The sequence below is a fragment of the Gymnoscopelus braueri genome, assembly GCF_963280865.1.
Source record: "Gymnoscopelus braueri genome assembly, chromosome: 1".
NCBI lineage: Eukaryota > Metazoa > Chordata > Actinopteri > Myctophiformes > Myctophidae > Gymnoscopelus > Gymnoscopelus braueri.
In genome coordinates, this window is record NC_137603.1 from 40,529,582 (window position 1) to 40,554,461 (window position 24,880).

A 24,880-nucleotide genomic window follows, 5' to 3' on the forward strand; every position below is an offset into this window, starting at 1 on the left:
TGTTCTGTGGCCTAATCATTAATTTCGGGAAGCTGCATAAAGAGCTCCCAGCAGAGAAACTAGTCTCCCTGTACACTGAGATGGTCATGGACCAGTAACTTTAATAAGATTAATACTGTATCGTTGAGACTTCCTCAGTCAGATAGCATTTATCAGACTGAAAAATGGGTCATTGCTGAATGATTCAGACACCTCTGCAAAGTCATCGCCATCGCACAGCTATATCAAACACAGACATCAGTAATTGAATCAATAATGATGATGCCTCTTTCTGTAGGCTACAGAAGAAAACACAGGCAGACACAAAAGTGTAGGAACATAATGATTACCGTGGTGTGTGTTGGATGGATAATTAAGCTCACAAGGAATAAGGATGAAGTTTAGAAAAGCACAGATTCTGATCCTAAATAGGGTCAGAAACTTGAACTACAGTATAGGCCTATAGATTAAAAGAGCACTTTGAAGTAAACCGAAGGCTGTAAGGATTTCCTGCGCAGCTTACCCCAGGGTCCATATGTATTACGTACTGTATTTAAGTATGCTGTATGGGCATCCTCAGTGTCAGTTGGTTTACAATTGCTTCATTTGCTATTTTTAGATCAGTCGTTCCGACCCAAACGTAACATGCTTTCTGAGAAAACCTACTGGTGCCTCTAAGTGAAAGCTATTTGGATGCGCTTCTAAGATTGATACTAAAAATCTGTATTGTTTGTCAGACTCTGTTTATGCACACTAAAAGGAATGTATGTGAATGCTCTCTTAACCAATAATCTACGTAGGCCTTAAAAGGGTATTATGCTCAGTTTTAGGATTCGTAGTTCTTATGATAGTCAATATTTCTGGACAAGGCTCACTGCTTCCAAAAAACGAATCTGAAATGTGAGATACAGTATATCATCCAGATGTAAAATGTGGAGCGGCTCCACTGAGAATAAATTAGGGATGAAAGCAAAAGTTACTACTGTATAAGGGCACCCAGGAGGATTTTTAAGGGGAGATGGATACATTGTCTAGCTCAGAACCCTTTAATACTACTTTAAAATATAAGGAATGGTTAATCTAAAATAACAAACATAAACTCAGTCCACAAAGTCTTCCATTCACTGTTTATGGAGCAGCTCCAGAATTTAGATATCGATTACTTTGCATGTACAAGGCTTATTTTGTGAGGCTTAGTTCTCTTGTTTATGACTTGTGGGTTGGGTTGCTCAGGTCCACAATTATCGACCTGGCTGCCCTAGATCATTCAAATAATTTGTATAAATCTTGTTTTAATTGAGCAGTGTATTATATTGCCTGCCTATGCTCAAACAGGGATGTATTTTCCCACTTGGACAGTAGAACAAACAGCAAAGTCATTATGTCAAAATGTTGATAAGCCTGTATACAGTATCGACATTGCCAGGAACGAGAATATGAACATTACCAGGAAAAGCCATAATCCATGTCAACATCTCAATGGGGAAACACACATTTGACTGACAAAAACAACTAGGCTTGCAGTCACTTACTGAAAATGAGAGAGCCTTGGACATTTCCCAACATACACAATAAGAGGGTTTCAAAAGAGCACATCACAGTTCAAGCAGTCATATCAAGATTTTTACTCTTAGGTCATTCACATAACAGCTCTTTTCCTAATTGTCCCTAATTGTCTCCGCCAGGCCGAAAGGCATGGCGAGAGAGTATGTTTTGCCCCCTGTCCGTCCGTCCGTCCGTCCGTGTGTCCGTCATTCTGTCATTTTGTGTACAGCTAATATCCGGCACCGTTGGCTTGATCGCAGCGAAACTGTGCACACACACTCCCTGGATGCCAGAGCAGAACCTCTGCCCCAAATTTTTCAAATTAGGCTTTTATAGCGCCATCAGGAGGCCGCTTTTTGCAAAACACATTTCTTGACAGTACTCCTACAGATTGTATCCAAACATCACGCAAATCAGTACACAGTATCTCTATAGTCATGTGATCAACACGGATCTGTCCAATTTTCCATATTTCATCCTGATTGGCTAAGGTTGGCTTCCAAAGTTTGCAGGATTGCTCCGTTTTCAACAAAATGCCTCAAATCATGAACGCAGCTTGCGATTTCCGTGAGATTTCACACGCACATTCCCACTAGGCCGAGGAAGAAATGCCACTTGAAAATGTTCAAATCAGCCTCATGGTGGCGCTATAAATGGACGATTTGTGTTTTTAACTATAACTGCACCGATCTGCAGAAACTTTGTACGCACACTCCCTAGAGGCAAAGGAAAAACTACTGCCCTGCATTTTTTACATTTGCCTTTCATAGCGCCACCAGGAGGCCGACTTATGTATGTAACACATTTTTTGATATTAAGCCTTCAGAATGTATCCAAATTTCAAGCACATCGGTACACATGATCTCTATAGTCATGTGATCACGATGGACCTTTTAAAATTTTCATATTCCATCCTGATTGGCTAACATTGACATCTAAAGTTTGCAGGAGTGGCCCGTTTTGAACAAAATGCCACAAATCATGAATGCAGCGTCCGATTGTGGTGACACTTTACACGCACATTCCCACTACATTGAAGAACAAATGCCACCCTTTTAACATTGCCCTATTATAGCGCCACCAGGAGGCCAATTTTGCAACACTTTTCTTTTTTATATTACTCCTACAAATTCAAACATCATGCAAATCGGTACACATATAGTCAAGTGATCAAGATGGTTCCGTCCAATTTTTCATATTCCATCCTGATTGGCTAATTCCGAACATTGCTGCCCCACAATAACCTACCTGACCTGGCGGAGACCTGTGCTCCGAGGAGCACTTTTTCTAGTTGACTATGTTTTGCACCCTGTTTGTCCGTCCGTCCGTCCGTCCGTCCGCACCGTTGGCATGATGGCTGCGAAACTGTGCACACACTCCCTGGATGCCAGAACAGAACCTCTGCCCCAAATTTTTCACATGGTTCGATTTTGTGGTGAAACTTTGCACGCACATTCGCACTACGTTGAGGAACAAATGCCACCCTTTTAACATTACCCTATTATAGCGCCACCAGGAGGCAGATTTTTGCAAAACTATTATTTTTGGGCGGTGAAACCCGCCCCTATATGTGAGGTTTGGACAAGGGGTCCCATTGCACCCCCCCCAACCCTGCGCTGTGATTGGCCACCATTGTACCCCCCTAACCCTGCACCGTGATTGGCCAATCACAGTCTATTCAGGACTGTGATTGGCTAGTGAAACATGACACATGTGCATAGCCCTATAAATAGGACTATGCACTTAAAAAAAACACATTTATGTTTTTTTTTAAGTTAGGGGTGTACAATGGTTGGTCCACAATATTACTTTTCTTCCATCACTTCTTCCATCACTGTGATGACCACTGTGACCACACCGCCCACTTCACACTGGATGTGATTTTTGAGTGGTGCTAGCCACTCCAAGGAGTGACTTTGTCCTGGTGTGTGTCTGTGTGTCCGTCCGTCCGTATGAGCACGGCCTCTCTGTATGAGCACGGCCTCTCTGTATGTTTGAGCACAGCCTCAACAGCTGCGGCTGATTGCAACACAAAGATGCAACCAGTTACACTAATTATACACACACACGCGCACACACACACTTACACACAACACACACTTTTGAGTAAAAATACTTAAAATGAGTAAAAATACTTAAAATGAGTAAAAATACTTAAATATTAGTAAAGACATTTTAAAGTTTCTAAACTGAGTAAAAAATACTTAAAATGAGTAAAAATACTTAAAATGAGTAAAAATACTTAAAAGATGTTAAAATGAGTAAAAACACGTAAAAATCAGTAAAAACATTTTAAAGTACTTAAAATGAGTAAAAATACTTTGAAGTCATCAAAGTCTGTAAAAAGTAACTAACGAAATGAACTCATGAAAGGCACCACTCTCTTCACACTGGGTGTGATTTTTATATTACTCCTACAAATTGTGGCCAAACATCACGCAAATCGGTATCTCTACAGTCAAGTGATCAAGACGGATCTGTCCGATTTTTCATATTCCATCCTGATTGGCGACTTCCGAACATTGCTGGCCCACAATAACCTACCTGACCTGGCGGAGACCTGTGCTCAGAGGAGCACTTTTTCTAGGTTGATATATTTCAATACTAAAAACAACAGCAACAAAACACTTTATTGGAGAACACTGAAGAAGCTACGGTATTTGAAATGCTTTGCCTATGTCTGGCCTATGTCACCTCTCAGCGAATTGATCAGCGTGGTCAGGTTCACTCTCCCTCTCTCTTGATGAGAGAGCTCTGGTCTGACATCAATCTCTCTCTTTCTCCCTTCTTCTTTCCCTCTCCCTCCCTCCCTTCCCCCTCTCTCTTCCTCTCTCCCTCTGAGATCTTTTATATAGTGCTCCTTATCGCAATGTAGGTGTAACAGCCTATTGCCAAAGGAGCTTCTCTGCCCTGTCAGTGTCATGTAGGGGATGAGAGGGATTGTCTATGATTGGCAATGAATTTGGTCGTCATTCTCCTTTTGACCACCTCCTCCACAATATCCAAGGTGGTACCAAGGACAGAACCAGCTTTCCTGATAAGCTGGTTCAGCCTCCTGGTGTCACTTTCCTTGATGCTGACCCCCAACATACCATTGCATACAGCACTGAGCTGACCACCACTGAATGGACATATTCAACAGTGTCCTGCACATGCCAAAGTATGCTCAGGAAATAAAGCTCTCTGGCCCCTCTTGTACGGGACATATGTACAAGATGTCCAGTCCAGTTTATTGTCCAAGTGTACCCCAGATACTTTCAGTATATAAGATATAGATAGATAGATAGATAGTATTTAATTTGGCTTTATAACTGATTAACACATTGCCAACCAGCAGTGCTCCTCTCTCACACTGACTCATAGGGGGGCCTGCCATGCAATGCCTTAAAAGTTAGTAGTAAAAGATTAAAGAATACAGGACCTAACCAGGAGCCAATGCAGGCTTACTAATTCTGGTGTCGATGGTTTCTTGTGGTGAAATAAAAGTTTGATAAATTAATTAATATACGGTGCTATTCATAGATAATGTTCTATAAAAAACAAACACTATATTAATATTGTATCCTAGATCACAGAGTATGAAATCTTTAAATCTTTGCTGTGCAGGTTTCCCCTTTCAGGTAAAGGTATGCTCTTTTCCAGAGGTTGTGGAGAAGTTATTTTATTTATGTTACGCTTGTATCAGAGGAGGCATGTGGTTGTATACACCTAACACAGGACAAAATGGAATATTGAACATGACAACTAAGAGATGAGAAGCATAGGCTAAAGTACTGTAGGAATAAAAACTAAAACCAAATAATACATGACAGATATAAACAATGAACATATTTATTTAAGTCCTTGAACACAAATGTAAAAACATCACATACATACTCTAAATGTACAACAGCTTTTGAACAGTGTAGTTAATGTTTTACAGATTTCTCTTTAAAAAGAAATCTAATTGACATTCTTTCTGCAAATGCTTTATCATAACTGATTAATAGGTTATGAGTTTTTTATTTATCCACAATGCACTTGTACAACGATGCAGTCTTGGGGTACAAAGTGATTTGCACATGTTCTATATATGATGCACGTAGTTTATAAAAAGACCACTTTAAAAATATATCTTATGAAAATCACATTTATCCTATGCAGCTTGCAGGATGAAATTTGAGGAATCAATTTCCAAAATGGCATGAACTCACTTTGTAAAAAAAAAGAAAAACTGAAAAGAAAAACAAAATCAACATTCAATATCTCTATATTATAGTCAGTAATAACAGCATTATCTTTTTGCCAGCTGACTTAACAAGTAAATTATTCTTTAACCACTACACCCTATATACTTAATCTCACCAAATCTCTTTGTCGAAAGTATCTGATCTAAAACCTTACAACACGTTGCAACGTTGTGAGTTTGTAGATCTGGAATTTTTGGCAAATGTTTGCCGAATGTTTGCCTATTATGGCATACCCAGAATAGGGATGCTATGTGAAAAAAATAAAATAAACATAATTTATTTTATTTTGTGCTATTGACAAGATGCACAAGTTAAGAATATGTGGTACTTCTTTTCAGAAAACTGGTAGATATTTAATTTCAAAAGGTTGTCAGCTTTTCTTTTCCTCTTTCTCCAAAACAGAATGAAGCTAACTGCGTAGAGTTCATGGGAGATAAGGGCTCTTCTCTTCAGCCTGTCAACAGACAGGTTTGGCAGCAGAACTGACGGAACAACTTCCTTTCACACAGACGGTTGGACTTCACCATCTCGCAGAACACCTCGTCCGCTGAGAGAGAGAGAGAGAGAGAGAGAGAGAGAGAACGAGAAATAGGCTATATCAGTTATTCTCAAAGTTTTGAATTTCAAGGACCCCCAGTTTGATATGTATTGACCTTGACCCCCATTTGATAATTGTTTTAAATCTCTGGGGCCCCAATCTACACTATAAACCCCACAGTGTTCATTTAACTCAAAGTGACTCAGAGTGTAAAAATGGACCCTTACAGTCCATTGGATTCCATTTGTACACACTCAGAGTTACAGACACATAAGGGTCCATTTGGACCCCTGGTGGTAGAGACAGAAAATCAAGTACCTTGAAGAAACAGTACCTTGTTCTAACATGCTACCATTTATTTTTTTCTCTTTCTCATTCGACATGCCTGCCTCATCCCATCTCTGTTAGCTATGTCCTCTCTCTAAAGAATGTTGGAATGCCGGCATATTGCCCTTGTGTGCACCGGTGTAATTGTTGTGATGACGTAACTCTGCACCTGGTGTGATGTAGGCAGAGTAATGACAAATACTTCTGGTGGACTCTGAGCAAATGTCCTCTTATGTGCAACAAATACCACATCATCTAATCTTCAGTCCACAATACAATCGACTGGCCTTGTTTGGAAGTTATTCTCTGCCATTCTGACACAAAAACATTCAGAGGAAGCCAGTTATCTGGCATACAAGACCCCGTGCCCCATTACATAACACCATGGGAGCACGGTCAAACCAAACAGGGCACTGTTTACTCATAGTAAGATTGTTGTTGCCCTGCCAAAATGTTCTTGCCAATTCCTGCTAAACAAACAACCGGTTAAAAATAAAGCCAACACTGTGCCTACTCCTTTCATTAACAAGTCTTCTGTGCAGCCCCTACAATATGTGGGATGTCCATCTATAGCTTTATACCCCCCAGACAATGGCTTAGTAGTAGACTGTCAGTCACTCTCTGCTAAGACAACAATAAACTATTACACATCAAGAATACCTTACCTGCCAGATCTGTTTCTAGTTGAGCCAGACTTATTGTCCTACCAAGATGATATACAGTAGTATGACGGGATTCATAAACAGACAGATGCACAGGTTAGACCTGAGACTTAACCTTGTCGCATGACCCTTTTCATGTGACAAAACTGAGGGGGGGAAAACATTACAAAAAAGTGAATGCACAGTGTTTTTGTTGTTGAAACTTCATAATTTCTGTCAAGCAAAGAGGTGCGACAGAGTACAAATTAGTCTTAAAGCTGCTCAACTTGATAACTTTGCACCTACCACTGGCTGCAGCCTCCTATCTAAGCTGGGTGATTTAACACTCAACCACCTTGTAATAAGTCTTGTTTTTGAAAAGCCAAAACTGACAAGGTTTGCAAAGCCACAGACTGATTCCAACACGGCTCCATATTAAACTACCATTTGTTCTGTCTTCTACGGGCCTTCTGAATTTCACAGGAATAAACTGAGGCTTGCATTGGAGAATAAAATAAAAGCTTTTGAAACAGGGCCAAATTCTGCACCCATAAATTCATATTACAGTACTATGTGGGACGTATCAGGTTTTTTTCTAATTAGTTTTCTGCAGTATAAAGCCTGTGCATCACAGATTAGGGGTTGTTATACAGTAAAAAATGGTGAGTCCCGCACACTGACCTTCATCAGGCATCTTGCCTGATGAAGGTCCGAGGGACAGAAACGTTGTATCTCTAGTCTACCAATAAATCTTTTATAAGTGAAGACAGTGTGCGGGACTCCCCCTTTTTTCTGCTATTCAAGTTCATTACTCCACACCTGTTCATCTCCGTAGGTGTGCAAAATGACTTTTCTTCTAAGGTTGCTATACAGTACCTTGCAATGCACAGGGCCACAAACCCATAGACAAAAAGGAAGGTAACACACATACAGAGTCAATAGACTTTAGTTATTAGATCAAATAAAAACATATTTGTATCTATCTGGATGTTTCCTTTCCAGATTAAGGACAAATTCTAATCAATACGATAGCAATGTTTTTGCACAAAGAAGTACTTGCTGATTGACTAAAAAAGCTTTGTATAATTCAAATGTGCATAGTTATAAACAAACATTTTGTAAAAGAAAACGGTATTTGAGGGACAGACAAAGCCCAACAGTCTGATCTTCTGTTCTTATCAGTTTGTTCTTTTCCGTACTGTTTGTTAGACTCATTTACAAAGACCTACAGTACATAGCAGATGGTTTACTGAAACATGAAAGGATGTTCCACCGCGACAAAATGCTGTTGGTAGCAGGCATTTATTAATGGAAATTACCTCTTTCCAGGTGCAACACTTGCTTCAGGATGATGCAAGCCACTGCTATGACAATGTAAGACCTGCCACAGCCAGCTATTTCTGTCATGAGTGTGATCAATACACAAACTCACCATTGTTACAGGTGGCATTCACAATGCACATCCTGCTGACCAGATTGTAGCCATCCTTGCATTTGGTACAAGTTGTTCCAGGGCCATCACAGGTCATACAATTCTCCTCGCACCTGCACACAAAATTAAAGAGAGAAAAGTTCATAGGGATGTACTGGACCTTAATCATCATTCTAAATAAAAACACTCTCCCTTGATTCTCCTCCATTGCCACAGAATGGCACAGTGTGTGATGAATATTCTGTTCCATCCCATGTTGAGCAGGAAATGGGCCAGTGGGCTGAATATGTCCTTCCACACATCAAGCAATTAAGGACAGAAAAGTTCTTTGAGAGGGAGGATTCAGTTTCTATGTCAATATGAACAACAATGTTTTAAAAAAATCACTGAATAATGTTCAAAGAAGTTAAATGTTCTTGTCCTGAAAATCATGGTCTTCATTTTCTGTGGTAAGATGTGCTACTGTTCTCATATATACTGTAGGCTTTCTTTCTTTCCTTCCTTCCTTCCTTCCTTCCTTCCTTCCTTCCTTCCTTCCTTCCTTCCTTCCTTCCTTCCTTCCTTCCTTCCTTCCATCCATCCATCCATCCATCCAGACATCCAGACATCCTTTTTGCTTGATTTGTTGAAGAACCCTCTCCTCAACCCTAAACCTGTGGACCATGCAAGTCTTTTTCCTGCAATCTCCCCCTCGTCCCTGTCCTCACCATTCAGGCTACCCCCCTGCTCTTTCTCCCCAACGCTGCCCCAGAGGGAGGTAGGAGAATCCATTCCCTCCACAATCGCAAACCATGACCTTCTTTAAGAACCTCTATTTGCCACTGACGGCCTCCATAAAGCACCAGGCTGATTTATAAAACGCACGTGTCAAAAACAGGCTCCTACCGCTGCAGCCCTGTGCAGTGCCATTACTGTGAGCTAAAGGAACGCTGATGCGGCCATCAATTCTCGCTAGTGGTGCAGGTGAGAGATTTACGTTAGCAGTCACTCCCTGTTGTTCCTCCTAAGATTACACCCGGTGCTGATTTATAGGCAATTATGGAAATGAAAAAAGAGAGACGAGAACAAACAAGTATGAGCATGGGCTTTTGTAATGGAGAACGGTTGTATGGTGATGTACCCAGTACTACCTGGGTACATCACCACCGTTAGTCACATCAGTAAATTGTCATAAGCACACAGAGATAGACAGACAAGAGAGAGGGAAAGGCCTGTCATGCATTCAGAGAGGCAATCATATTTAGCTTCAGACAGGCGGATGACAGACTGTGATTGTGCCAGTGTGGAACAGCTGATGGTGATTCTGAGAGCTCCGCCTACTCCACCTACTTCTCAGGCAGAGTAGGTGGAGCTGTGAAACGTCTATGCGAGACTAGGACAGCAGAGAGAACAGTCCATGGTTCATGGACCTTCTCAAGGGGGGGGGGGCTTAAGTTAGGTCAGTGGTTTTCAAACATTTTATTTTCAAGGACCCCCATAACTCTGAGAGTCCATTTTGTTCGTTCTTTTTATACACTCTCAGAGTTACAACCCTGTAAGGGTCCATTTATTACCCCTCAAGGAACCCTGAGAGGGTAAGCACAGCTCAACCTTTTTCCCTCTTGCTTTGCGCTGCAGTAATCTGAGGCTAGATCAGGTTAGATCGCATAACACGGTGTAAGCTTGTAGATTTATTAATAGCTTATCACTCGTCCGTCCTGACTATACTTTCTGTTCTTCTTTTTGGCACGCACCCCTGGATGATGGACTATAGAAGATGCTTTAAACACAGGAACAGTGCAGTGCATCTGTGAAAAAGTGGTGGAAAGAAGTGCTGCGCTGCAGTAACAATCAGTTGGGTGGTGCACTGTAAACGCATGTACAGCCTAACATCAGCTCAAATCGGCAAGCAATTGAGTGCCTGTTATTAGGCAATAGTTTCTGTCGTGTGTGACTGACCAGAGACCAGAGCTCGACCAGCAAGAGAGAGAGTGAAAGAGAGAAAGTAAGAAAGTCGAGGAGAGAAAAGGAGAGGGAGAGGGCGAGAGAGGGAGATAGAGGGAGAGAGAGGGGGAGAAAGTGTGAGAGAACCTATTTTTTTTAATAAGCTGGAGCGGCTGCACATGGATAAGGCACGCCACAGCTGTGCGTGAGAGGACAGGTAAAATGGGTATATTGCTAAGGAAGTGCAGTGTCGAGTGTGAACTCAATCAGATGAGCAGTTCTACAGAACCGGCACGCTCCGCAGGGGCCTGCTCATTAGTTATCTTCTATCAATAAATGCACAGAATCTCTGTCTGTGTGTGTCCACATCACATGGCTAGTGGTGTAGGGACATGTGATACTGTATGTTGTTGTTGTGTTGATACTTGATACCGAAACAATGAATTGGCATCACCGGGGCACAGGAAGGGCTGACTTTTCTCAAATGTAATATAGGATATAAAGAAAGTCTTTACACAGGCACCGAAGGGGCCAACAGTCTAGAACTGTGTGTGTGTGTGTGTGTGTGTGTGTGTGTGTGTGTGTGTGTGTGCGTGCGTGCGTGCGTGCGTGCGTGCGTGCGTGCGTGCGTGCGTGCGTGCGTGCGTGCGTGCGTGCGTGCGTGCGTGCGTGCGTGCGTGCGTGCGTGCGTGCGTGCGTGCGTGCGTGCGTGCGTGCGTGCGTGCGTGCGTGCGTGCGTGCGTGCGTCCGTGCGTGCGTGCGTGTGCGTGTGTGCGTGTGTGCGTGTGTGTGGGTGTGTGGGTGTTTATTGTTTATTGTTTATTGTTTAATTAAATGGATCCCCATTAGCTGACACCTCAGTGACAGCTAATCTCCCTGGGGTCCATAGAATATACACAACTTTCAGTGAAAACATACATAATATTACAAAAAAAATATATACAGCATTAGGTTGATAGACAAAACAGAGTGTTCCAGGCTCTGATCCAGAGATGTCCCAGCTGTTTAGCAAGTGCAAAACAGTACCTGCATTGACTTTAACCCCTCTAGACCTGTGTCAACCTATACAGTACGTGTTGTCAGACACGCTAGCAAGGTGTTCCAAGCTCTGAAACAGAGAATTCCTGGTTCTTAAATTGTGCAAGCAACATAAACCATCATATGATGACAATAACTTGACTTGAGACAATCACAATTAATTACTATTCGTGAAAGTTGTAAACTTGTTGTACCCTAACTAACCGCCTTGGAAGAATGCAAGGTGAAACATCCATTTGCGCTCTCAAGAAACATGAATCACGTCCCTCTGACATGATGTCATATCAAGGACATTCAGAAAGCTGAAAGACCATGTTGGCTTTGGAGCGAGTCTGGGTAGACTTGGAACAGCTCTATGGTGAGGGTGAAAAAGCAGAACGGATTGATATTTTGAGGACAGTGGATTGGTCCTCAAAATGCATTAAATTCAGCACAGTCCTGAATTATGAGAAGTCCCGAATCCTGAATTCTGTCCTGTTTCTCACGAAAACCAAGAGTATTTCTTTTTTTCTCTACTTTTTTTTCTTCAATTCTCATAACATTACAATAGCACAAATAAACATAAAAATCACACAATAAATGACTAAAAAAATAACAAATATGGAGTTCTACACAGCTCCAGACTGGCCTCCAAGTACTCTGATTATGTGTACTGCACAAACTTATAGTATATAGACTACTATACGTAGTGAAGGTGACAGTGTCCTTGACCTTTGACATTTGACAACCAAATTATAATCAGTCCATCCTTGAGTTCAAGTGGAAGTTCATGCAAATTCCAAGAAATTCCTGTGAATGCGATGAAAAATCGCATTCACAAGGTTGTGAGGGACGAACAACACAAAAAAAATATGCCTCCAGCCACGTCTTTTGCCACTGGAGGCATAATAAAAACAAGACAAAACCAGGAGACCTGGTTCTGCCAGACCCAGAATAACTACTTCGCTTGACGTGTGTGCAGAGGAACAGAGGAATTCAATTCCGACATCCCCATATATGGACGAAAGAGGGACAAAAGATGGACAGACATTTATCCCCATATATGGACGAAATAGGGACAAAGCCTCATGTAGGCCGACCCTCTGGGTCTGGCAACAACAAATACTACCTCAGGGTCGTAACATCAGGAAGATCAACAAGCATCGACTTCACTGATTGGCTAACAAAACCCATCAGGCTTTGTGGATTGGCCAAGCTTTTTGTGACGTTTGTCCTGTGTCATAGAGTAAGTGTTTGTGGATGGACTGCACACCTTTATAGGACAAGACTTTGTGGATTATATATATAGATAGATATTTATAGACGTATCGTTGCTGGTCGGTGTGTGAAATGTTGCGCATCACAGCGCGTCTCACAGGAGGTGCAAGCATATACTATGCCGCTTCCGTGGTGGTGGGGAGCGAGGTGTACGCCTTTGGAGATCTCTGTTACTGTTTCGGGGAGATTTCCAGGGACCAGATAGAGGTGCATGTTTTCAACACAGTCTCTTTGCGCTGGAGGAAGTTGCCTCTTGTGACAACTGAACCAGGAGAGCGCCCCCCTGAGGTTCCCCCTAAGTGCTTCGGCCACACAGCTGTGCTAATAGAAGCTATCGTCTACATCTGGGGAGGGGCTAATAGGAGAATGGAGGAGTACTACGACGTGCTTTATGCGTTTGATGTGGACGCCCACAGCTGGTTCAGGCCCGAGGTATCAGGGTCTCTTCCACCTGAGAGGATGTGTCACTCAGCCTGTGTCTTGGAGAAGATCATGTATGTCTTTGGAGGAGCTAGGTGGGGAAATCCAGGTGGTCCGTTCGATGAGCATAGTCTCTCCAAAGACATCTTCAAGTTGGACACCACCACAATGGTCTGGTCTTCAATTAAACTCAGAGGCACTCCGCCACCTCCGTCAATACATCACTCTGCCACCATCATCGGGACAAAGATGTTTGTATTTGGCGGTTTTGCGGGTCAAATCCTCTGCCAAGACCTCAGTATTTTTGACATTGACACCAACTGCTGGACGAGGATGCCTTCTGCAGACCTCTGGCCAAGATGTGTGTTTGCTCCCTCAGCCTTTGCCCACAATGGAGAGCTGTACTTGCTTAAAACCAATGAGGTGTGGAAATATATTCCAGAGATATCCTCCTGGAAGAAGGTTGAGCCAAAGGGGAAGACTCTGTGTTGGGTGGATGGGATGTGCTGTTGCACGGTGGGAGATCGTATCATCCTCTTTGGAAGAGTCGATCCACAACACAGTGAACACACACATATCCTGTACATCTTAGACTTAAGTCCTAGTCTGAAGACTTTATGCAAGCTAGCAGTTATTCAGTTCAGCCTGGAGCAGTCAGGACTCCCACGTGATATCAGGTGGGAACTGGCAAACATGACAACCGACAGCAACTGATAAGAGTTCCTGGAAATGGAACAGAAGAATGGGAAAGATGAGGAGATTGTCAGCCTTAAAAAATGACTCCTTCATTCAGATGGGAAAGAAAGATCAGCTCCCCCTATGGAACTGGATACGTCACTTTTCATTCGTTTGACCAAACAGTCTCAAATCCGGGGCATGTGTCTCATAAGAGTCTGAGCGGCCTGAACTCGGGTCTGAGGGGGAGACAGAGGTTAACGACATTTGTGCCGGGCATCGAATAATGTTTATGCCGGGTTTATGCAGAATGTAGAATGCTGGAGGATTGGAATTGTTTTCTCCATCAAAGTGAATGTTTTTATTTGGTTTTGTGAGCAGTGTTACACAACGGTATTCAATCATAAATGCTACAGTACTAGTGATCTTGTGAATACGCAGAGGGGTCTTGTTTGAATATAACGTTTTTAAATGGACTTTTACAACTCTGTTTCCCAGTATGGCAGCTACAGATTTAACTAAAACTAAGATGAGAGAACATATTACTCCAGTTCTAGCTTCACTACACTGGCTCCCGGTTGTTTTTAGGATTGATTTTAAAATTATTTTACTAGTTTATAAAGCTCTAAATGGTCTTGCACCTTCCTACCTCTATGGCTGCCTGCCTAGATATGTTCCAAACAGCCCCCTCAGGTCTTCAAGTGCTGACCTGCTCGAAGTGCCTACAATGACATATAAAAACAAGACCAGGAGACCTGGTTCTGCCAGACCCAGAATAACTACTTTATAAGATCAAAGCACTACGTCACGGCTAAGCCGGACTTCACATGACGTGTCAGCCTGTGTCTATGCCCATGTATGGACGAAAGGGGGACAGACTTTTATGGCTGAGGCCTGAGGGAAAAGGGGACGGAATGTAGGCCGACCCCTTGGGTCTGGTACTGCCTGACCCCTAGTGGTTGAAATCTGAATGGCCAGACTTCGCTTGACGTGTGTGCAGAGGAACAGAGGAATTCAATTCCGACATCCCCATATATGGACGAAAGAGGGACAAAAGATGGACAGACATTTATCCCCATATATGGACGAAATAGGGACAAAGCCTCATGTAGGCCGACCCTCTGGGTCTGGCAAACAAACAATGATGTTAAAGTAGATAATAAGAGAAGATACTAAACAAGCTATTAAGGTCTGTATTATCATGAACACAGCTTATAAAGGTTCCTAAATGCTCAAATTTTAGACGATTTCTTCCTATCACTTACCCACCTAAAGTTCCTTATTGATGAGACACCATCATACTCCTTTGAGGGTTGACCCCGCCTCCCTCTGGTTCCGGTGGGGTGGGTCATAGATATGGAAACCTAGATACCTCATTGGCCTCTGCAGTTCATTGGAGCGACCTGTATCGTGGCCGCCATTTTGGAGAAGGCAAGCCTCCTGACTACTGGCCAATCACATCGCGTCTTTTCCGGGACTTGTCAGAATCTAGTTGTATAAAAATATCCCGTTATATTTTTATACAACTAGATTCTGACAAGTCCCGTGCCTTCTCCAAAATGGCGCCCGAGATACAGACGCCTCAGAGCCGGAGGAGGCATCTACCTGTATATGTCTATGGGGTGGGTGGGTGAAGAGTAAAAACAGCTACGTGTGCCACACGTAGCTGTTTTTACTCTCCACACCTTCTCCCACCCACTCTCCCACCCACCCCTCCAATGGCGCGTTCGGAACCAGAGGGAGGCGGGGTCAACCCTAACTGGACATCGATGGACTATGATGGTGTCTTATCAATAAGGACTTTTAGGTGGATAAGTGAGCACGGTGGGTGGATGGATTAATTTGGAGCATGTATATGCCTTAACTCACCACTCTATCCAGCCCCACAGAGTAGCCCAGTTAGTTATACAAAGAAACATAACTCAATAGACCAGGAGAGACACTAAAACACACACAATTCTCAAAGTATTTTACAATATGCACAATTGTGCAAAAGAGTTTAAGTCACAGCTTTCATAGTGCAAGTTCCATGAAAACCCTTTCAGCTGCAATTGCATAATATGAACATGAAAGATGGGTGAATTTCATCATAATTAGAGTGCTAATCTATTCAACTCACAAGAGGCACAGCAGCAAAACATCTACACTCTCTAGATATATGGTCAACAGAGACTGGTGAATGAAAGACAGGGCTCCACTTAATGCACAAACTGCAGGCTATGAACAAAAATAAGGTTGTGGCTCCTGAACCAGTACCAGAACCACATTTCTACAAACTCTGAAGCCATCAAGTTTGAGGTTTTTGATTGATTGATTGATTCAATACTTTATTAGTATGTTTTGGAACCAGTACGGCAGTACAGTTACAGAAGCTATGCTAAAAGGATAACACAAAAAGCCCCGGGGGGCTTGTTGTTTCCATTGTGGTCCTTTGTACTTAATTCATCAAGACATACAATACATACAACACATTACATATCAGCAACAACACTGAAAGCAATTCTAGATATATTTACATAAATAAAAGGGGGGGGGGTGACACTCCCACAAGGCTCAAGGTTAAGTTCAAGCAATTGCTAACCGTTGGTTAACAAAGCACATCTGAGATATTACCATTGAATTTATTGAGGTTTTCTGGGGTTATATTGTGTCTGAAAACGTAACCATTTCTAACCTAATGCCAAAACACAGATATTTTAAGCGTTATACGTAAACGTAACCATCTCTAACATAATCATTTTCACACTATATTGTACCTGAATTTAGGTTGGCTCTGAATCTGATCACTCTGGCTGTTTTGTGCAATGCATTGTGGGTATGATACTGCTGGTTCAATAAATGACATTTGAATGCTAATGCAGAGATCAAGAGTAACTCACCTGCGACACATTTGCTGTGGGATCCCTGGCGACTCTCCAGAGTAGTACCCCGCAGTGCATGTTTGCACACACCACCAATCCTGCTGCAGGTAGCCTTTGGTACACTGGATGCACTCTTCCTTACCTGGTCCTGGGAAGAGATGGACATAATACAGCATGTCAGTCAATTTCAGAAACCCCTCAGGTCTGTTTAGAAAGTATGGTTAGCAGTACAACATATACAATCATTACCTGTCACACATCATCAGCAAGCTATACATCGACCACATGCTATCAGCACAATGCACAAAAGCCAGGTCTCTCTCTCTCTCTCTCTCTCTCTCTCTCTCTCTCTCTCTCTCTCTCTCTCTCTCTCTCTCTCTCTCTCTCTCTCCCCCCTTCTCTGGCTCGGTCAAATTTCAATCACTCAGTAATAACGGACAGAAGTGTTCTCGTTTAGCCCTTCAACAGCAATAAACACCATATAGCTCCAGGCTTAAAGTCAACTTATTTCCTATAGGACCGACTGAAGCTGAAACTATTTGCCATGGTTAGCTCTCCCCTCGAGCCTCCTCAGGGCGATCTGTCAATAATATTGGCCAAATCCAAAGCTGGTCTACAGCCAGCTAAATGTCAGCCAACAACCTTGCTCAATCATAATGGATATAAACCCACGTCATCACAGATGTAATGAATTTATCTTTCCCTAACTGATGGAGCAGTTTATCACAATCTGGCATTAAGTAAGAATGATGTTGTGAGGATGTGAAAGGCAAAGATGTGGCAATAACATCTATTTGTCAAATTAACCACATCATATATAAGTAGTTAGAGCAATATCATGTCATTTGTGTCAATTAAGCATCACCCCAGTAATTTGGTCAATGTACTGTATCAGCCTATAGACTGTTTTAATATTCCATAGAGTGATTCAACATTGTATAGACTGACTATAAACTGCTTAAACAGTCTACAAACAGTTTCAATAGTTACAACTCAACAGGAGGTTGCTATGAGATGTCAATATCAGGTAGATTCTGATCAGGTAGCTTATGTCTTCCTAGACACTAGGAAGACATAAGCTCAATGCAAGTTGAAAACAACCACAGCTCAGCTCAGAAACATGACATGCATAATGTTTTGATGTTGATGTGAACCATAAGTACACAACCTGTATACAAAAAAAAATTGCCCTGGGAGTACATGAAAACATATCCCTAATGTAGGTCAAACACATCTGTCTCCTATATAGAGTTACCTCTAACGTATCTGAAAAGGTGAAATAATATACTAGTTTCCAGATGTTGATTTGGATCAAAGTGGTGGACAGACAGACAGACAGACAGACAGACAGACAGACAGACAGACAGACAGACAGACAGACAGACAGACAGACAGACAGACAGACAGACAGACAGACAGACAGACAGACAGACAGACAGACAGACAGACAGACAGACTGTAAGTGTGTACTGACTGTATGTAATGCCTGCAGTGGAATGGAAGGTATGTTTGTTCAATGTCTGAAGAAGGGCGACACAGTTTCAAACCTCACGCTTTGGTGAAATAAACTGTCACATTCATGAAGGGAGTTTCCCAGTATGCAAACATTAATTTCCTTTTTCATAAAAACAATCTTATAGACAGACATGTTTTGTAGGCGAGCAAGTTAGCTAACTAAAAGCTGCTGTTTCTCAGAATAAACTAGTAGGACAATTCAATAGAAAGACAAATTGCTTAAAAACGGCAAGCGTATTGCAAAGACTTTTTGCAGCACCGTCTATAGATCCAGAGAATCAACAGACACACTGACCTGTACACGTCCAACAGGAGGCATGGCACGGGCTGCACTTCATCTCTTCCAGGTGGAAAAAGGTTCCGTTTACACATTCTGGAACACAGGTCATCCCTGCCAGACTGGAGGCACACAAAAAAAACACTCAGCCAAACCATGGTGTTTGTCTCAAACAAGGGTGGCATAAAGCATTATGTTACTGATGACCGCTTAACTGTTTCACTGAATTCACTCAGGGGTCGACTTGTAAACAATACTTATTCTTACAAGTCGATATTTAAAACTGTGTTTTTTGGAATTAAATCACTATATTCTGATAGTAATCATTGCTATCAGTGTTTGCTCAGTAATAGAGGTCTCCCCGTCTCTCCAGCTCTGTAATAAACAGAAAATACATTGTGGGTTGCCAATTTCATCCAATCAGGAGAGACTCAGAGTACCCATTTATCAGCTTCAACTTTATAGTGTTAGTGTTGAATATAGAGCCATTTAACATGTATTCTAACAAAGCAATATCCCTTACCTAACCTTTAAACCATACATACTTGTTAAAAATAAATTTACAACATGTTTAATTAAATTGTAATTGTGATATTATCAAACATGAAAAACAAACATATCAGAAAATGCATGTATTCAATCTGACCAGAAGCAGGGAAAACAGGCGATACAAATGAATGACCAGTGAGGGGATATCAAAAGCAGAGGCATGTATTCCCCCCTTCCCCGAAACAAATCTAACCCTGGTCTCACTCCTCCTACCTGTAGCCATCGTTGCATGCTGTGCACCTGTCTGCATCCTTCAGGCATTCCATGCAGGCGTCATGGCACTTCAGACACTGTCTTTGCACTGGATTAGACACAAGGGGGAAGTTTAAAAAGTTATTGAAAACATTTCATGGACTTATGGCAGTGAATGGCAGTGATAACCAGTGCCTAATCAAGGCCCGGAGCCAGAAAGGCAAACTAGCAAGAAGCAGACACAGTTCCGATCACACACTGAATGTCAGCGAGCTCAGAGCTAATCCTGCTGAATTTGGATAATTACACAGATTAAAAAAGAAAAGAAAAGAAAAAGCATGATCCTCCAAACATCTGTCTTATTTGCAGGACAAGCTGGACAGTAAATTATCCTTTCTCTGGCCTGGTCTCATGTTCACACAGATGAGACATGAGATGAGATGTGAGAAAGGATCTTTCTTGTGATCATCTTTGTTCTCTAGCAGAGCATATTATTTATTTCCCCGTGTGTGTGTGTGTGGGTGTGTGTGTGTGTGTGTGTGTGTGTGTGTGTGTGTGTGTGTGTGTGTGTGTGTGTGTGTGTGTGTGTGTGTGTGTGTGTGTGTGTGTATGTGTGTGTGTGTGTGTGTGTGTGTGTGTGTGTGTGTGTGTGTGTGTGCGCGCGCGCGTGTGCGCGTGCGTGCGTGCGTGCGTGCGTGTGTGTGTGTGTGATGGTATACAAACACCAGATCTGTCTTTGCAGCCAATATATCCTGTGTGGATCAGTGTTGTGAGTTGATCCAAAGAGCTTAAAGGACCTTACTGCTGTCAATATGCCACTGGCTATTTACTGCTTTGGCCATTTTGTACATAAACATCAACTATTCCCATTTATTATGACAGTAGATTTTGAGTTTGCAAAGTCATTAATGCTGTATTTTACTGAACTTAACCGAAGAATTTACTCAACATTGGTTAAACATAATTGCATGGTTAAGAAGACAGAATTTTGTTTTTAATTCAATATTTTCACCAGGGAATATTTTTGGCTACTCTTTTAAAATGAACCTGAACTTTAAAATGCATTAGGATGCAACAATAATGCAACAATATGACAAACAACCCTGCAGTGACATTTCGTTTGTTGGATTATCTATCTCAAGCAACTTTCAGTCAATAAACAATCATGAAATTAATGGAATCCAATTGCTTCCTCTAAAACAAACCACTTGGTGCTTTGGAAAATGGTCAGCAGTAATGTCAAGTACTGTATATAGCGACAGACCACTGGTATGGCCCTTTAACCAAACTCACTGTGTAAATCTTATCCCTGACTTACCGTGTTCCCTTTAAGAAAAGGAATCGTCTGATGACTTGTTCTGTTTGGAAATAGAGCTGGTAGCTCTCTTTGCGTGTGTGGAAGCTTGTCTTTTTCCAATCACACACAAATAAATGTAAATGTAATCACAGCCTTGTTCAATCCATGGTGAAATTATGGAACGTACTGTCATCGGCAAAGTATCCAGGAGGGCAGGTATCGTCACAGGTGGAATTGAGAGCGTTGAGGTAAAGTCCTCTTCTGCAGGACAGACACTCTATGTTTGAGCGGCCCCGACACCTCTCACAGCCTTTGTGGCAGCGTCTGCATCGACGAGCCCCTGAGTCCTCATAGTACCCCAGTGGACAGTGACTCACGCAGGTCCTACATTCAGACAGACACAACCAATATAAAGGGAGACACTTCATGATCAAATAAAATGATGACATGTGGAGTATCATGTGCGTATGAATCTGAGACCTTTCCCTCCTCGACCATGTTCCATCCTTTACCTGCCACTCTTCAAACTGCCCAGGCTGAAATGAATACAGTTGAGACAGTGGTCAGCATCTGGTCCGTCACAGCCCTGGTCCCCACACTCAGTGTGGCACGGCCCTGATGACAGACACATTTCACATATACCATATCATCATCATCGCCATCATCACTGTTATACACTTTGTAATCATCATCATAATCATCGTCGTCGTCATTGTCCTCATCATCATTCAACATCATCATACCATTATACTCCTCTTCCTCCTCATCCTGATGCTCTGGGCCCTCTAGGGGTGGTTCTGGTGTCTTGGGCTCCTGGCTCGTGCTGGGGATCTCCAACATCCTAGAGCGGGAGTGCTGAGCACCATGGGATTGGTAAGGATTCTCAGCGGTGCCATAAAGGATCAGGGCCCACTCTTTTAGTTTGCCTGTTCCAAAAAGGGTAAAAAGGGTTTAAACCAGAGAGCGTGTGTGTGTGTGTGTGTGTGTGTGTGTGTGTGTGTGTGTGTGTGTGTGTGTGTGTGTGTGTGTGTGTGTGTGTGTGTGTGTGTGTGTGTGTGTGTGTGTGTGTGTGTGTGTGTGTGTGTGTGTGTGTGTGTGTGTGTGTGTGTGTGTGTGTGTGTGTTTTTCTGTATGTTGCTCCAATGTCTAATGTATACAGCATCTGACCAAGTTACAAGGTGGGCTGAATTGGCCCCGCAAGCTACCTCTCTGCTCGACCCTCTTGAGGGTTAGAGCTTCAGTTGTAGAGCTCAGCAAGAGTAGATTAAAGACCCACTCCCCCCCCAAAAAATGTTTTTGTTTGGTTAATGTCTTTTTGAAGCTTACACATGAAAATCCTGGTAGTTTCTTGTGCTCTGCCAGCTCTGCATATCTCCAAAGCATTCAATTAAAATCTGGTCTTCAGACATGCACTGATTGAATCCAGGTTTGAAACAGGGCACGCAACTCTCAAATGGGGTGTAATAGAATTCTTGGCTGAGGAAAGACTGGAGTTTATCCCGGTGCAAAGGAATCAAAACACAGAGCAGAAAACAGCAACCTTTGACAGTTCTCAGAATGGCTATGTATTGGCGAGGCTGGCAGCCAGCAGCACATGCTGTGTTTTCAAACAACTCCCTCCCTACACTGTGGGGAAATCCCAGCGGGACAACCTTTTGGTTTGACAGAGCAGTTTTCCACAGTGGTATATCGAATCTTGGACATTGTTCAAGTTCCTCTTAAGCCACACAGCAGATTACAGCGATGAGAAGGCACGGAAGTACAGACATGTGACAGTATTTATTCTAGTGAGGAAGACTAAAGTACTATGTTGATTCATGATCTAACTACTGTTCAGTAAATAAGAAATGAATGGTTAAATGAATGTTCACTGCTCAAAGGCTATATTCTCATTCTCATAGTGAATAAATAAGGCTATGGGTACAGTATGTGAAAAACTAATCAATACCTGGTATTTGTTGATGCCTCAGTACATACAACTGTGTATTGCATTGGTGGGGTGATATGCCTGTGACCAAGGTCGGATGTGACGAATGCCTGATAATCTATATCAGTGGCGGCTGGTGGATTTTTCCCTAGGTGGTGCTACACTAAAGGCATGAGCAAAAATTATAATTATAATTAAAGGGATATACACTTTCAAAAAAACTTTGGGTGATTTTATCGTCTACTCAGGCTTTTGTGAGCCCCCCAGACAGTTTTTAAGTTGCTTGATTCAGTATTTAGATATTTGATATTCATTTTATCAGACACACCCCCTTCCTATACAAACCCATTATAACGTCAAACAAATTTTTTAACATGTTAGCTTCATCAAAAACACCCGTCCTTGGTTCTGGTGACTCATCCTGCCCTCCTAATATAAGTGAGGGGGCCGTGTTTTTTCGATAATTGTTTTCATTTTTTTAATTTTTTTTTAAATTATATTTAATCTTTTTCATTTCCAATATTAAAAATAAATGAAAAAATGAAGAAAAAAAAAACACAGCCTTCTCACGTATTAGAAGGACAATATCAGTCACCAGAACCAAGGACGGGTGTTTTTAATGAATCTAACATCGTTAAAATGTAGTTTGAATTTACAATGGGTTTGTATAGGAAGGGGGCGTGTCTGATAAAATGAATAGCAAATATCTAAATACTGAATCAAGCAACTTAAAAACTGTCCGGGGTGCTCCCAAAAGCCAAGGACCCCAATGGAAACAAGACCGCAAGGACTTTTTTGGACGGAACTTTTAGACAAAGTATTATAAATGTAATTGTGCTGTTTACATTTTTTGCCTAATAAAATATTCAATCAATCAAACCTTTTTTGTACTCATAGGCTAATAATAAAATGCTGCTGTAGCCTATTATATTATCCATATTCACTGCAATAATAACAACAGACAAGAAGTCGTTTCGTTTTATAAGTTAGGCTATATTATGTTTACAATCTACGTAAGCATTTTGGTATGAAAACCAGCATTCTTAATCCCGTATCATACAAACCAAACCGCGTGTATATCGGTTAAGAACTCAGCGAGTTGTGGTGCTTTTCATGCCTCAATAAGCTTGGTTTATACTTTGACGCGCAACGGTATCAATCTCAAGCAGATTTTCAAGACACCCCCTAGACACACCACACGCCGAGACAAGTCCTAAATTGTACGAGAAGGCAAACACATTGTTTAAGGCTGCAATGTTTGGAGGAACTGCGGTAGGTAAAGTGAACAGGAGTATGGTTGAGAAGAGCCTGTCACCACAGACGACTAGGCTAGTGCCAGTAGGAGTTCTATTAGATAACCAACGTGTCCAAGTCTGGAAAAACGTTAACTCCAAATATCTGTTGAATGTGCAAAAAGATGTGGCCTGGAGTTCAGTACACAACTGCCTTCCCACCAGGGCCTTTCTGCATGCGAGGAGATGCTCCAGAAGCAGTAAATGTCCCAGAGGGAACTGTAATGCAGATGAAAATGTTAACCACTTACTGGTTCTGTCCACACTCTCAGAGGGTGTGGGGGTTCCTGAGGCCCTGGCTGACTGACCTCTATAGGGACCCCACTGCTAGTGATGCCATATATGGCGACCTAAACTCTAAAGAGTGTGAGAAATGGGCAAGATGGTGGGCAGCAATTACCTGCATAAAAGAGGCAATCTGGAAGTGCAGGAATGTACTTGTTTTTAAAAAGTTCAGCATGCTACCAGAGTCAGTACCAAAACTTGCCGTAACAATAGCACGGGATTACATCCTCAGAGACAAAACCAAATACAACAACGATGAAATAATAGGATTGTGGAGTGGGAAACGGTTTTCAACACACAATTTTAAAAGAGTCACTGTGAAAATGAAATATAACTTATTTGTGCATTTTGCCTTATAACAGGTTATGAACAGTCTGTATAATGCATGTGGATGAGATCATGAATATGTATGAAAAAAAATGCCTGTAAATAATTTGACTGAATCTAAATAAAATGTTTAAATAGTCAAATGTCTAAATAGTCACAATTGACTCCTGCTCCAGGCCCTGTGTGTGCACTACTCCTGGCTGGCAGGCTGCCGGTAGGAGCTCAGACTCCATGGAACCAATGTACTATCTGTTTTTACCCCAAAATTCACTGGACGTTATCTGTCTGGACGTTTCAACTCTTCTTCAGACAAGGTCTATGAATCTTTCACAGACCTCTGTACATTTACTACAC

The 24,880-nt window shown here is 42.0% G+C and overlaps 1 protein-coding gene across 2 annotated transcripts in view; it reads right to left on the bottom strand.

Moving 5' to 3' along the window:
• Positions 1-5,359: 5,359 nt before the first annotated feature.
• pcsk6 (proprotein convertase subtilisin/kexin type 6) overlaps positions 5,360-24,880 on the bottom strand; it is a 57,006-nt gene continuing 37,485 nt past the window's right edge. For both annotated transcript variants that reach the window (XM_080428345.1, XM_080428344.1), the window contains 8 exons: positions 21,439-21,621; positions 21,208-21,310; positions 20,883-21,079; positions 19,420-19,507; positions 18,676-18,779; positions 16,884-17,013; positions 8,692-8,804; positions 5,360-6,300 (listed from right to left, as the gene is read on the bottom strand). In XM_080428345.1, the coding sequence (XP_080284471.1) occupies positions 6,203-6,300; positions 8,692-8,804; positions 16,884-17,013; positions 18,676-18,779; positions 19,420-19,507; positions 20,883-21,079; positions 21,208-21,310; positions 21,439-21,621 (1,016 nt within the window). In that variant the 3' untranslated portion in view covers positions 5,360-6,202. The remainder of the gene's footprint in view (positions 6,301-8,691; positions 8,805-16,883; positions 17,014-18,675; positions 18,780-19,419; positions 19,508-20,882; positions 21,080-21,207; positions 21,311-21,438; positions 21,622-24,880) is intronic.